Genomic DNA, 16435 nt, shown 5'->3' on the forward strand with positions numbered 1-16435 from the left:
TTGACAATTAAGAGGAAGAGTAGTTATAACTGCTTAGCTTGAACAAAATGTCCACATTCGTTTCCATCTTCAAGCGGTGCTATTTTTTCTATGTTGATGTCATTCACTAAATATAATTATGGAATTATGCATAAAGAGTAAATTAAATATCCTTTCTGAGAGTTCCAGAATAATCTGGACAGACAGTACAATTATTAAGAAAATTTACTGTTTTGCTAGCCATTTTCAAATGGATGTACAAGTAGTCCTCGTTTACTGGCCTCTTGTTCAGCTACTTTTGAAGTTACCACAGCACTAAAAAGAGAGCTTTAAAACTGGTCCTCAAAGTTGTGGCCTTTGCAGCATCCCCATGGTCATATGATCCTGATTTGGGTGCTTGACAACCATCATACTTTTACAACTGTTGCAGCATTCCATGATAATGATTATCATTTGCATGTTTCACAGTTGGCTTCAAGACAAGTAGTCAATGGGAAAGTCAGCAAGAAATTACAAGTTACAAGTGAGTCATGTTTCACTATATGACTGCATCACTTGGTGACAGAGTTGCTGGTCCTAATTGTGGTCGGTAAGATGGGGTTTTTTAATGTTATTTTGAATGTAATAATGTATTTTTCCATGCAATAGAATATGAAGAAAAATTGCTGTAAACTGTATGTACTTTGAATTGGCAGCCATTTCCAGTTGTGCAGTTGAATGTTCTCCTAAACAGAACAGTAGCTGAAAGATTTGCCACAGATATAATTGCAGAGAGGAAATTAACATTGTGAATTAGTATGTTTAAAAAGAATAAAATCTGGAAAATACAGCATATCATGGATATGTTTTAGCCTATAGACCTGTAAGAGATTTATTTAGATTCTTAATACATCAATTTGTTCCCTGCATATTATCCTTCAATTTTCATGAAGCTTAGTAGCTCCTGAGCTTTCAAATGAATATTTTACATACCTGTGCGGTAAATAATTTTGCAAGTATTCCACTACAGCGACATGATACTCTGAAACTAAAATAACTATTGCAAACAATAGTTTTGTCTTGAATAAGTTCAGGAGTGTTTTCTAGAAAAAGTCTGCCCTGAGGCAATAAAATGTTTTTACAAACATTCTGTGTATCACATTTTTGCTGATCTTCAATTGGATTTTTAATAGTATCTGTCTCTAATATTATTTGCATTTTTTGCTTTTCATTTTCAATATGGTTTTCTTCTTCCAATTTCTGTTTTTTGGAATCTGGGTATTCTTGGCACAAGTTTTGTTGCTTTGCTGACTGATCATAAAGACTTCTCCAGACCGCAGTTGTATGCAGCCAACATCTGGGATTCTCATTTACAAGTTTTTGAACATCCTGGATTATTCTTCCTGAAATAATAGTGAATTATTAGTCCATACATTTTATCATATCATTTAACATCTAAAAACAAAAGACAAGATTTCCTATTAGATTCCATACTTTTAATGCTCCAGTTATGTAACAAGCCAACTTCTTCCTTTGTAGATTTAGTAAATTCACCAGCATGCCTGTATGCTTCCTAATTAAAATAACAACAACAAAAAACTTTTTGGAGCAAAAGTTTTCAAGCCAGTTTAAACTATAATCCAGAGCAAACTGAATGAGAATAAGTTTCCCATGAATTAGAATGATCACTTAATTCTAAAATGCTAGTGGATGCTAAAGTTGAAAGAAATTGGTATTAATCTGTTCAGAATAGAATGTCTTCATTCTGTTCTTCCAAAACTTCAGATAACTGCTTTTCAAAATCCTCAGAAAGCAACTATTTTCTCAAGATGTGGATTTTGTACTGGAGCTCACAAATCCAAAAGAGTACTATGTTTTCCTTCCAAGCAATCCCAAGAAACGTTTTAATTTCATAACTATCTACTTAGTAAATGAAGCCTAGATATTATTATTTTGCCTGCAAAGCACTGAACAAGCATCATATCTGAGAAGTAGTTGGGAATGAAGCACCTAATAGCAAATTAATGCATTCTTTTAACAAAGAAAGGAACAGAAGAACATAGAAGACTGGTTACCTTTATTCCCATGGAAGGAAAGTGGAGGACATTTCTTTAGCAGCAAAAATAATCTTTCAGCTGACTTTAGTTTCTTCAACATACTTAGCTCAAGATTGGTATTGAAGAAAACTTTTCCGGATACATATTCTACCTTGAAAGAGAATGCATGCCAAGAATAAATAAAATTGGATATATATTTGAGAGTTGATTTTTTTAAAAATAGTATCATCTTTATTAATGGATTAATTCAAGCAACTGACCTTGTTTATAAAATGTACTGGGTATTATGAAAAAAGGCAAAGAGGGATGCTTTCTGTTTGCCTGATTCCATTTATCCTTTGAGAGGGATCTTAGAGTCCTAGTGGACAATCACTTAAATATGAGCCAGCAGTGTGCTGCACCTGCCAAAAAAGCCAATACAGTTCTATGTTGCATTAACAGAGGACTAGAATCAAGATCACATGAAGTGTCAATACCACTTTATAATGCCTTGGTAAGATCACACTTAGAATATTGCATCCAGTTTTGGTCGCCACAATGTAAAAAAGATGTTGAGACTCTAGAAAGAGTGCAGAGAAGAGCAACAAAAATGATTAGGGGAGCTGGAGGCTAAAACATATAAAGAACAGTTGCAGGAATTGGGTTTGTCTAGTCTAGTGAAAAGAAGGACTAGGGGTGACATGAAAGCAGTGTTCCAATATGTCTATAGAGATTCTCAGTCATCCAGGTCATGATTGTCCCAAAGGTGCTTTTTCAAGAGGCAACTGGACTTTCTGATTTTTTTGGAAGACATTTTGCTTCTCATCCAAGAAGCTTCTTCAGCTCTGTTGAATTATCTGACATTGAGTGCTGGCACAATGCAAAGCAACAACCTTGCTGTGAGATTAGGGCTCACGTTATGGAACGTTCTGAATGAAGAAATCCCTACAGTTTTTGAAATTCTGTATAATATTCCCTATGCAGTAAAACTGTTGTTACACAGCAGAACTTAGTTCTGAACTTACATGCACAGCAGAACTGAACATTCACAAAGCTCTAAGTCATGCCCTCAGCAAATCACTGAATTTAATAAAAACATTTTATGATCAATCATAAAATTGGCTTATTTTTCAAGCATTCTGTGATAAATCCCATAATATGGGAAATTAAAAGGTAGATAGTTTTTCCTACTGACAATTATTCTAAAGTCAATATAAGACTTAAGACAACAAACCAAGGAATGCTGATCACTAATGTAGATTTTACACTACAAAGATGAAATCGTCTTTTGAGTCCAGGCAAAAAACACCCAGCATTTATAATTATCATATATATGCACACTGTTACACAGACAAGAGAAAAATCTTCATCCCTGAAAGCAACAATACTTCTCACTGAACTAATCAAAAACTTGCAGTTTACCCACACAAACACCACAGACCACTTTGTTTTATTGTTATTTATTGCAGCAAAATCTCTTGCCCTTTCAATAACTGCAATACATCCAGGTATTCCAGGTTGCCTACTATAAAGGAATATCTATGTTCCTTTCCCTGACACCTGCCATTTAATTATTAAAAGCTCAAGAACTCATGATTTTAGAATCTAGATTTTGCACATGTGGACTGGTAATGCAAATGATTATAAACACGGCCTAAATGTCACAAGCAGTTAAAAATGGGATTTCTAGCACCGAACTGAAGTGAGCTGTGGTAAGATGTGACACAAGGTATGGGAGGTGCATACGAGTTCAAACACATATACAGGTAGTCCTCGACTTACAACAGTCCACTTAGTGACAGAAGATACACTAGCACTGAAAAAAGTGATTTGGGACCATTTTTCAGAGTTATGACCATTGCAGCATCCCATGGTCACGTGATTTACATTCGGATACTTCCCCCCCCCCTATTTTTTTGCCATTAGGTTTAAGTTTAAGTTTATTTATTTGTCAAGCATATTTAAGATAACAGGTAAAATTTGAATACATGAAAGGAGTAAGTAAAAAGGAATATTAGGACAGGGACGGTAGGCACGCTGGTGCACTTATGCACGCTCCTTATAGACCTCTTAGGAATGGGGTGAGGTCAACAGTAGACAGTTTAAGGTTAAAGTTTTGGGGGTTTGGGGAAGAAACTACAGTCAGGTAGTACTTGACAACAGACTCACGTTTATGACGGTTGCAGTGTCCCGGGGATCACATGATCCCCTTTTGCGACCTTCTGACAAGCAAAGTCAGTGGGGAAGCCAGATTCACTGAACCCTGTTACCAATTTAACCACCGCAGTGATACACTTAACAAATGTGGCAAGAAAAATCGTAAAATGGGGCAAAACTCACCTTTTTTAACAGTACTAACGAAATTTTCATTTAGCAACAGAAATGTTGGGCTCAATTGTGGTCGTAAGTTGAGGACTACCTGTAGTCGTTCAAACGTCGTCGCAGCAGGAGAAACGTATACAGAATCACATGGGGGAGGCCAAAATGACGCGGTGGGACTTTTGAATAAACATGGCTAACTGCAGGAACTGGTTTTCCGAAGCAGCGAGCGTACAAACGAGCAATTGGCCCAGTCTTTACCTCAACCCAAGACCGCTATCGCTGCCTCTCTCCCCGTAAAGGTTTTGCGGCGAGCAAAGCGAGCTTCTAAGCCGTTATTTTATCGAACCGAGCCCGGCGCGGCCTAAGGAGACAGGAGCCGCTCACCTGAGTGGCGCCCAAACGAGCCTGCACTTCTTCGATGAGGAAGGGCTCCATCCCGCGTCCCGCCGTGCAAAAATAGCGACTGCAGCGGCGAGCCTCGTTCGGCCTCTCCCGTTTTCCTCCGTCAGCCATTGCGACCTTGTCACGGGAAACAGCCGGTGTCGAGTCCCCCCCGGACGTCGACGCTGCCTCCGCTTTCTTCTCTGGTCGCGGAGGGGAGGCCGCTGAGAAGTTTGCCTCCTGCAGGCAAGGGCGCTGCTTCCCGAGTCGCCTTGTGCTTTTGGCGCCGGCCCATCCTCCCTTTCCAATGGAGGGCGGCAAACTGCATTTGGGGATCCTGTTCTGCCTCTCCGCTTTCGCCGTGCGAAACAAAAAATAAGTCCTCCTCGCTCCAATGGCTTGGCAGCCCCACTTAACGACGAACTGCGACCTTTTCCGTCAGAAAAAAAATCAGATGCAGGCTGGTGAAGTAGTATAGAACAGAATAACAGAGTTGGAAGGGAGCTTGGAGGTCTTCTAGTCCAACCCCTGCTTAGGCAGGAAACCCTATCCAATCTGTTCTTAAAAACTTCCAGTGTTGGAGCATTTACAATTTCTGCAGGCAAGTTGTTCCACTGATTAATTGTTCTAACTGTCAGGAAATTTCTCCTTAGTTCTAGGTTGCTTTTCTCCTTCCATTAGTTTCCGCCCATTGCTTCTTGTCCTGCCCTTAGATCGACTCCCTCTTCTTTGTGGCAGCCCCTGAGATATTGGAAGACTGCTATCATGTCACCCTAGTCCTTCTTTTCATCAGACTGGACATACCCAATGCCAGCAACTGTTCTTTATATGTTTTAGCCTCCAGGCCCGTAATCATCTTTGTTGCTCTTCCCTGCACTCTTTCTAGCATCTCAACATCTTTTTTACATCGTGAGGACCAAAACTGGATGCAGTATTCCAAGTGTGGCCTTACCAAGTGTGAATTTTAGACTGTCTTTTTGTTTAGCACTAAGGAGAACATTTTTGGGAAAAATCAGAACATTTTGGAAAAATCATTCCACCTCTTATTCAGATCTGGTGAGAAGTATTTTGCAACCCATATTATGTCAAATACGTCCCAAGGAAATAAAAATGCAAGCTCATCATGTAGAGCAATGTTCCTCAACCTTGGTAGCTTGAAGATGGGTGGACTTCAACTCCCAGAATCCCCCAGCCAGCAGCGCTGGCTGGGGGATTCTGGGAGTAGAAGTCCACCCATCTTCAAGCTTCCAAGGTTGAGAAACACTGATGTAGAGGTACCTCAAAGTTCTGTCTTGGGTCCAGTGCTTTTCAATATCTTCAAAAATGATTTAGATGAGGGGATAGAAGGGGAATCCATCGAAGTTGCTGATGACACTTAGCTGGGGGGAATTGTGAACGCTTTGGAACATAGAGTCAAGATTCAGAAGGTTCTTGATAGACTTGAACATTGGACCCTATCCAACAAGATGCAGTTCAGTAGTGAAAAAATAAGATCGTGCACATAGGCAAGAAAAACCAAATGTATAGGTACAGGATAGATGGTACCTGGCCCAACAGTAGTATGTGAGAAGGATCTAGGAGTCTTAGTGGACCACCACTTAAATATTAGCCAGGAGTATGCTGAGCTGCCAAATATCCAATGTCTTATATAGCATCAAGATCTTACCTAAGAAATGATAGAGTAAAGGATGAATGGAGGTTGAGTGAATATGGGTTGAATATAAAACTGAATTGTCAGTTTGAAAGAAATATTTTGAAATGATTTGGTCATATGGACAGACTGACTGCAGATTGTATTCTAACAGAGAAAGGGGAAGACTAAAAAAATTGTGGTTAGATTGTTCTCCCTGTTAGGAAATGTCTTTAACAGAAATTTCCTAATAGATGGAGTTGAGAACCTCAAAGAGAAATTTAAGGAACAAAAAGAACTTTGAATCTTTGGAGGTGGTAGAAGCAAACATGGTTTGCAAGTATAAAAAGACTTAGAAGGATACAGTGAAAAACTTGGTATAAATTACACTGAGAAGGATTTTTTTTTCTCTTCTTGCTTTATGAAGTAATTCCTTTCAATTCCTGTTTCATACTTTTATGTACTTTGCACAAAAGTTGCTTACTTCAAAATGGAATAGTAACATTATATATTGTATGTATGTAGTTTCCAGGTTATTGGCCTTCTTAGTAGAGCATCTCTCTGCCCCAGCTTGTGATACATATTTTTGCAAACATTTCCTGAGTTTCCTATTAAAGTCTTGCAGGCAGCAAGTTTTTATTTACATTGCATTATATCTTAATCAGTCTTGTACTAGATGTTTCTGTGAATATTGATTATTATGATTTTACTTCCTCGGCACACTGATTTATTTGTTTCTAAAAAAGAATTAGTAATCTTCTAAATAAAATAAATAAGAAGAAAACGCTATAGGTAGTCCTTGACTTACGACCACAATTGAGCCCAACATTTCTGTTGGTAAGTGAAAAATTTGTTAGGTGAGTTTTGCCCTATTTTATGACTTTTCTGGCCACATTTGTTAAGTGAATCACTGCAGTGATTAAATTGGTAACATGGTTGTTCTGTGAATCTGGCTTCCCTACTGACTTTGCTTGTCAGAAGGTTCCAAAAGATGATCACATGATCCCAGGACACTGCAACTGTCATAAATATGAACCAGTTGTCAAGCATTTGAATGTAAATTACGTGACCATGGGGATGCTGCAACTGTCATAAGTGTGAAAAATAGTCATAAGTTACTTTTTTCAGTGCTGTTGTAACTTTGAACAGTCACTAAATGAAGTTGTTGTATGTCCAAGAACTACCTGTACTTGCTTTGTATTGATGCATGGATTTGAGTCTGTATACACTCATCATCATGTATTTCTTTATTTATGTCCTATTTTACACGGACCTATTCATACAAGCCAAGGAATGAAGGCAACGATGGCTATCCTTTTCAAATGAATGAGGAAGCCTTTTCAAGATGGGACACTATGCAGTTATGTAGACATACAACTAGCAGTCTAAGAATTGAGATTTGAAAATGAAAAACTAGCATATGCTGTATGTTATAGTTGTATAACCACTAGAGGGTACTATTGCCATTTGATTTTTATGTTCACTGCTGCTGCTGATGAGCAAATATGCTCAATAACTCTTTATTGGAATCTTGGCTTCTGTTTAGAATAATCTCACATCATTGGCTAAAAGAATTCGTTTGCAACTAATCTACAAAAATTACCAGATGGAATGAAATTTGTAAAAAAAAGTAACACTTCATATCCAGACTGAATTACATAGACTGACTGGATTTTCTTGCCTTTTTTGAATTTACTTCCTGATTAATTATAAAAGTGGAAAGTTAAATTTGAATCTGGCCTTTCTACCTGGTACTTATGGATCAGAGTAAACTATTTAATAGGCATGACTATATATCAAAAAATCTAGTAGGTGATTGTTCTGGTACAACTGACAAATATGAAAAAAAAAATTGGGTAGTACTAAGGGGGGGAAAAACTTGAAATTAAGAGTTTTTCTTTTTTTTCTTTTTTTTTTTTTTTAAATACTTTATTGAATTTTCCAATTTTTAAAAAGACAATATACAATCACAGTCTTAATCCGAGGTGCAATGTTACACATTTCATTAGATCAAACAATAAATGAAATCCATCCATAGCTATACAATATACAGTTCTATACAGTTCTCTACATTTCTATACAATTAAGTCCATTTCGGGTGTCTAACAGATCGTAGCCTATTATCATATTTTTATTCTATTCTTTAACCAGTTATACCAAATTCCCCATACTTCGTAGTACTTAAAGTTCTCTTCGTTTTTTAGCTCGCTCGTCAATTTGGCCATCTCTGCGCACTCTAGAATTTTATTTATTAATGTTTCTTCAGAGGGGGTAGAGTTGGATTTCCAGAGTTTCGCAAAGGCTAATCTAGCCGCAGTAATAATTTGAATTGCCAGTTGGGTTTTATTGTTGTCGAGACCATCTTCAATCATACCTAAGAGGAAGTATTCCGGGGCCAGGGCTATCTCTTGTCCCATTATTTCCGAGAGCCAGAGTCGGATCTTTAACCAAAACTTTTTGGTCTCAGGGCAAGTCCACCACAGATGATAAAAGGTGCCGACCGTCTTTCCACATTTCCAACATAAAGCAGAAGAATTTGGAAATATTTTGGCCAGCCTGTCCGGGGCTAGGTACCACCTATGCAACATTTTGTAGTGATTTTCCCTGAATGTTACGGATTTCGTTATTTTGAGATTTCTGTTCCAAGCTATCTCCCAATCATTAAAATTAAGGCCATATCCTAAATTTTTCTCCCAAATGCTTAGCTGATTTTTAGCTATCTTCTCGGCTCTATCCTCATCTAATATAAAGTTATAGATTTTCGATAGCATTTTCTTATCTGGTCCCCAAATAATTTTGTCAAAATATCCATATTTCATTTCAATACCACATTTATCTCTATCTTCTTGAAATCTAGACTTAATCTGAAGATATTTCCACCAATCCAGAATATACCCCTGGTCCCTCAGCACTTCCAAGGGTTTGAGCTTCCCTCCTTCATCCAAGATATCCTTATATGTACCCATTTTATAATTCCCTCTTCTATTTGGGGCCACTAGAGCATCCATAATCGACAACCAGCTAGGAACCTTGGTATATATCTTCTGTCTAATTTCCAGCCACGTACGAATCAATGTCTCTCTAATTTTATGTTTATGGAAATGAGTTTTCTTCCTATCCTTTATGTCCCAGAGGTAGGCGTGCCATCCTTCAAGGAGATCGTGTCCTTCTAGTGTCAAAAGTCTACCTTCTTGTAATTTGATCCACTCCTTTATCCAGATTATTTTTGCCGCCTTTTGATATAATTCCCAGTCAGGGAGCCCGAACCCTCTCAAATTTCTTTTCCCTTGAAGTGTCTTGAGAGAAATCCTCGATTTCTTACCCTCCCACAAAAAATTCCTGATATGTTTATTCAAATCCGAAAAAATTTTTTTATCTAGTGATATCGGTATATTTTGAAATAGAAATAAAAATTTCGGTAAAATATTCATTTTGATCGCCGCAATTTTACCAGTCAGGGACAATTTAAGCCTCCTCCACCTATCAAGGTCTTGATTAGTTTTCTGCAATAAAGGGATATAGTTATCATCTTTTAATGAAGAGAGTCTCGCCGTAATCCATATTCCCAGATATTTTATCTTCTTAACTACCTGGAGGCCTAATATATCTTCTAATTCTTTCGTTTGTAGATTTGTCATATTTTTCACAATTATTTTGGTTTTGTTCTTATTAAGTTTAAGGCCCGCGACTTCTCCATAATTCTGAACTTCCTGCATTAATTTTGAGCCTGTATCTAATGGGTCTTCTAATATGAAGGCAACATCGTCCGCGAAAGCCTGCGTTTTAAATATTTCCTTCCTAATCTTCAAGCCTTTGATACTTTCATTAGTTCTAATCCTTCTGAGTAAGACCTCTAATGCTAGGATGTAAAGTAAGGGGGATAGGGGACATCCCTGCCTGACTCCTCTTTGGATCTGAAATGTCTGGGTTCTGCCTCCGTTAACTAATATATTTGCCCTCTGATTTTGGTAAATATTCTCTATCATCCTCCTAAAGTTAGTCCCGAATCCCATTAGATCTATTTGGTTTATCATGAAGGTCCAATTCAGATTGTCGAATGCCTTTTGGGCATCGACAAACATTAAAGCCATCTGTTTTCCAGGGTGTTGTTCATAATATTCAATGGTATTTAAGACTGTTCTCAAATTGTCTCTAATCTGTCTCCCTGGGAGAAAACCATTTTGATCCTTATGTATCCATCGGTTTAAAATTTTCTTGAATCTCTCCGCTATTATAGTCATAAATATTTTGTAGTCTGCGTTAAGCAGTGAGATAGGTCTATAGTTGGAGATCTGTTTCGGGTCGGCACCTTCTTTCAGAATGATCGTCAGGTACGCTTCCCTCCAGGAGTCTGGGATTGTTATGCCAGCAATAGCATCATTTAGAATTTCTAGCAATTCCAGTTTCAGAGCATCATCAAATTTTTGATATAATTCTCCGGGGAGGCCATCCGGGCCTGGGGTTTTATTCTTCTTTATTTTGGATAAGGCGGTTCTTAACTCCCCTATGGTGATCTTTTCATTTAACATTTCCTTTTCTTATTAAAGAAAATTAAATTAAGAGTTTTTCACTTCGGTCGACTTCCGGGTTGGCTCCGCAGCACCATTGACGGTCTTTTTAGACCGCCGCCCCCGTGATTCCGTTGAGCCGTTCTGACAGCGTTAATCAGCTGTCAAACGGCTTGAAAATCTCCCCTTCGGGAAAAGAAGGGGAGGAGAGCAGGTGGGTGAGGGTAGAGCTCCCTGAAAACCCCTGGATTAATTCCAGGGGTTAGGAGGGTGAGAGCTCCCCGTTCAGCCCACTGAAGCTCCGGATCCGGGGGGACTCTGTTTTTTTTTACAGAGCTAGGTGTTGCGTCCAATTTCTGCTGTCAAACAGAAGATTAAATGATTTCAAAAAAGCAGGCGGAACAGAAGCAGGAGGACAAGCTTTTTGCAAGTATAACACTTAACTCCGGGGATACAATGTTTCTAATTGGATTTTCTGAGCTGGAAGTTAAGATGGCGTTTCTTTGTTGCGATTTTAAAAGGGAAAGTTAGAAAAAGTTTTTGCTAATAGACTCGTGCTCAGAGACTGGCTTTAAGTTGCTGGAATAGATTTTGAAGAGCTGTTTGGGAAAAGATTGTTTATAAAGAAATTGCTGAATGCTGCTCAAAAGGATGGCTCTGACTTTATGATTTTATGGTTGTGGGAAGAAAGAAAATTTCTTTAAAATAAAATGGCTTCTAAGAAAGGAGATCTTGAAAGTGCTGGATGCTATTTGGGGGTGTCAGAAACGAAACAGTTGTCTGATTTACAGAGTTGTAAGGATTTTGATGCAGAACTTACAGAATTTATAAAAGAAGCCATGAATAATCATACTGCAGCTATAAGTAACCAAATAGCAATTCTTAAAGGGATAACAACAGAAATGACTGAGGAAATCAAAACAACTACGGAGCATGATGACAACTCAGGAGATATTGCAGCAGAGAGGGTGGAAGAATTTTCTCAAGAATTTTCGAGCTTACTCTCTGCTCTTTTCGGAAAAATTGATAGAATCCTTCAAAATTATGACTTGGTTCGGAAAAAAGTAGTAAATGACCAGACTTTCGAAGTTTCAGAAGATGAAGGAGACTTGTCAGTGGCATCTATACATTTAATAGAAAAGAAACAATTGAACTTTTCTTCACAAACTCTTGACAAACTTTGGTTTTACAGACGAAGGAATGAACTGATTTATATAAGCATGAAGAGGCGATTTGGGGGCTCTAAATCAGAGGAAACTTTTTTAAAAAGGGGACAATTTTTGCAGTTATATCAACCTCAAATTAAAATGAAAAACCTCCTCAAAATAGAAGTAGGAGGGATGCAGAAAGATTGGAAAAAATATAAAAAGAAAGCAAGAATGGAAGATTAATCTTTTCTTTTGGCTTTGTAGTTGTTCTACTCATGGTTAAAAATGATTATGTTGTAGGTATTATAACTACTGAGGGGGGAAAAAGTATAAAGTTAAATATTGATTTTTAAATATGATGTACTAATGGTTGATTAATCCTTTTTGGTTTTTTAGTTTATGTATTAATGGTTAATTATGTTGTTGATTATCCTTTAAATTTTAAAAATTGGAGGGAGGAATAATGAAGGGGGGAAATTTAGAAACTTAAAAAATGTAGAAATTTAATTAGTGAATATCTAAGGTTTATTTTTTGTTATGAGATTTTAAAATAAGAAACCAAGAATGGAAGATTAATTTTTTTTTTTTGGCTTTGCAGTTGTTCTATTCATGGTTTAAATTGATTATGTTTTAGGTGTTATAACTACTGAGGGGGAAAAAATATAAAGTTGAATATTGATTTTTAAATATGATGTATTAATGGTTGATTAATCTTTTTTGGTTTTTTAGTTAATGTACTAATGGTTAATTATAAAAATGTAGAAATTTAATTAGTGAATATCTAAGGTTTATTTTTTGTTATGAGATTTCAAAATATCTGAACTTTGAGAAAAGTAGGAGGGGGAAAAATGTTTTTAGGTTTGAATGTTTAAGATTTGTTAATGGTTTTAAAATTCTTAGAGTTATTGGATTACATGTTACTTTGTGTTTATATAAAGGGAGGTTGATGAAATTGTAAAAGGGGAGTTAAGGGGTCTTGGGAGTTATTAAATCTTGCAGTTAGCTAGTTTATTTTAGCGAATGTTTGGTGAAATCTATGCCCTGTTTTTGTTCTGGGAAGTCGGGGGTGGGGGGTGGTGAGGAGGGGTTGAAGATTGAGTTTACCAAATTGATTTTTTTTTCTTTTTTTCTGATGATAGTATGAATGATTGTTTATATTGTATACTTGTTTGATCAGAAAATAAAAACTTTTTTATTAAAAAAAAAAAAAGAGTTTTTCACTTCGATGATCTTTTCTGTCATTTTTTCAATTTGAAAGATTGGGATAGTACGTTAAGTTGTCGAGTGGGGTGTATGGGGTGTTTGATAGATTGGGATAGTACACTACTTGTCAAATGTGGGGTATGGGGTGTTCAGGGAGATGTAATACCTCTGGTGGAGGGGCCAGCAACACACTTTACAGGACTATTTGTTCCCCTTTGGTCCCCACCTGGCACTCAGGTTTCACCTGTGACTCCAAGTAGCTGTAATATGTGCAGTGGCCACATCTAGGTAAACTATCTCATCAACAGGCAAAATCAGTTGAGGTTCTTCAATTTTCTGTGAGATACTATATTTATTCATCCAATTGTGTGAATGCTGACCCTAGCAGATTGAGCAGCGAAGACTGATCAATCGTTGGTCAAGCAGGCAGACCCAGAAGGTGTTGTGGAGCACTAAGAGCCTAAAAAGATACTGACATCCTGGTCATCCACTGAAGCAAGAGAGATCTCCAGCCATAATGTTTCTCCAGGCCACTGGCTCAAGATCTCTTCTGCCAAGAGTGGGACTATCCTTATGCAACGGCTGTTCCCTTTAAAACTCCGTCATGCTCAGGTTTCTGTTGTGCAATTCATTTACAAGTCATCTGCAAATCCTATCAGTTCTAATTTAATTCCTTTGAGTCTTGCGGCTTGAGGAGTGGCAAAACAACAGGTGGAGATGGCCACTGGTAGTTATAATCACAAACCTGCACATGGACGATTCTCAGACCATTGGTTGTTTGTACTGGGGCATCAGAGAGATTCAGCAGCATCCAGGGCAAACCCAGGTTTGCCCAGTAACTGGGCAAACCTGCTCTTGCATGAGGAAGGGGTTAGAAAAAAAATTGCCTGCTCCACAACAACCAGCTAGTTAACCGCAACTAGCAGATCATCTCCCCCTAGTGGTTGAGAATTTGGAAAAAAAAGCATCAAAACTCATTTGAAAGCAGACAAAGTTTAAAAATGTGCAGACTACAACAACTGAATTTAAACTGAAAACCTGTGTGCATTAAGACTAGTTTGATGAAAACCACAATCCCATTTCAGCAGCCCTCCAGGCAAAGAAAAAGGCCTATACAGAATGGCAGAATGATCTATCATTTATCCCAAAGAAAGAAGTTTAAGCATCTCAATTCAAAATACAGCTGGAACTGTGAGAAATGCAGGATGAATGGTGGCAAGAGAAGGCTGAGCAAGTGGAATGCTATGCAGACATGGATACTACCAGACAGTTTTAAAGCACCATAAAGTTTATGGTCCTTCTAAATCAGTATGTTCCCCCTTGCTGTCATCTGATGGGGCGAGCCTAATCAAAGACCTGGAAAGACTGAAAAACTGCTGGGCTGAACACTTTTCCAACTTACTCAGTAGGCTGTCCACAGTTGATCATGATATCTTATAGCAGATTCTTCAGCTGCCAGCCTTGGATATCCTAAACCTGCCTCCCTCTAATGATGAGATAAAGCGATCTTGCAGATAAACTCAAATAAAGAAAAGGGCAGGATGGCATTCCTGCTGAGATCTAAAAGCACTAACATTTTTCAAGCAATCAAAGAGAACTTAGAAGACATTTGGTTCACAGAAGAGATGGCTGATGTCTTCCATGATGCCTTCATTTTGGCTTTCTTTAAAAATAAAGGAAGCAAATCCAATTGCAGAAACAACAAAGGTATCTCATTACTGTCCATTGCAGGCAAGAGGTTTGCCCATGTTCTCCTGAACAGACTGATCACTGTTTTGGAATGGAACCTCTCAGAGTGCAGTATGGCTTTTGGCCAGGACAGAGTACAACAGATGTACGGTAATATTTACTATGAGGCAAGTCCAGAAGTGCATCCAGCCAAACGAGCCTTTTTACTCTGTCTTAACAGTAACAGAGTAACAGAGTTGGAAGGGACCTTGGAGGTCATCTAGTCCAACCCCCTGCTCACACAGGAGATCTGTGCTAGGAATTTGAACCGCCAAACTGTCGACCTTTCTTCATTGACCTGACAAAAGCATTTGACATTGCAAACAGCGAGACTCTCTGGATCATTAGATTTAGGATGAGGGTGAGGAAATTTGTGAAGTTGATTGAACTATTCCATGGAAGGACAGGACAGTTCTTTATAATGGTAATATATCAGCTGCATTTGCTACTTCCAATGGGGTAAAGCAGGTCTGTATGCTAGCTCTAATCTGTTCTTTGCTTGCATGTTATCACATGGTTTTCATCAAGCTGCTTATCACTGGTTTTCATTAAACTAGTCTTGATCTGAAGGAAGAAGGGTACTGATTGCACAGCCCTCTCTTTGACCTTTGCCGCTTAAATGCATGGACAAAGGGTCTCCATACAATCATTCAAGAACCCCCCCCCCTTTGCTGATGATGGTGTGCGCCACATAGTGATCTACAATTTATGCTGAACAAATTCTCAGAAACTGTTATCCTCTTTGGCCTGATTATCAGTGTGAACAAAATTTCTTCTGTTACTGTTTCAAAGATAGTGCATTAGAGTAATGTTTCTCAACTCCAGCAACGTTAAGGTGTGTGGACTTCAACTTCCAGAATTTCCCAGCCAGACAACAAATCTGCACTTCTTTAGAGTATTTTGAAGAAAAGTTCTAAACCATTCCAGGCTGATAAGGCTCCTGGGTAGCTGCTTCCAAACTCCTTGCCTTCCTTACCTGCTCTTGACAGGTTATTTTCCCCTAAGTGACTCTGCTTTCTGCAAGGTCAGCCTTCTGTGATTCTGTGAGATCTTTGACAATAGGTGTGACAATTTTATTTTTGTACTTTAGAATAGAGAGTGCAAGAAATTCACTCCCGAGGAAGGACAAAAATATAAAGCAATTGCCTGAAAAATACTGAAACCTTTTAAAGCTTTGTCAGTCTCGTTTTGTTTCTCTGTGCACATATCACAGAATAATAGAGGTGGAAGGGACCATGGAGATCTTCTAGTCCAACCCCCTGCTCAAACAGGAAACCCTATAACATTTCGGATAAACAATTGTCCAATCTCTTCTTAAAACCTTCAAGTGATGGAGCACCCACAACAACATATGTATACACACATATGTTATATAGTTCTCTTCCTACTCTGAATGAGAATCAACAAATATACTGGGCTATAAAATATACCTACAGCCAAGTAGACTTGGACACCAACCAAATATGGCTGTTGCTATTGCTTCCATGCACTTGTGCTTCGTTAGCCTTGTGCCTTGAATGT

The 16435-nt window shown here is 38.1% G+C and overlaps 1 protein-coding gene across 1 annotated transcript; it reads right to left on the reverse strand.

Annotated features, from left to right (window-relative positions):
- Positions 1–758: 758 nt before the first annotated feature.
- On the reverse strand, positions 759–5025 carry LOC139327340 (THUMP domain-containing protein 2-like). Its single transcript, XM_070957147.1, is given in 5 exon segments — positions 759–839; positions 952–1361; positions 2034–2166; positions 4701–4872; positions 4874–5025. Coding segments are annotated over 5 exon segments (948 nt in total).
- Positions 5026–16435: the final 11410 nt, after the last annotated feature.

This window comes from Pituophis catenifer, unplaced genomic scaffold, assembly GCF_029215685.1.
Source record: "Pituophis catenifer annectens isolate HBS135680 unplaced genomic scaffold, rPitCat1.0.hap2 SCAF_1, whole genome shotgun sequence".
Lineage (NCBI taxonomy): Eukaryota > Metazoa > Chordata > Lepidosauria > Squamata > Colubridae > Pituophis > Pituophis catenifer.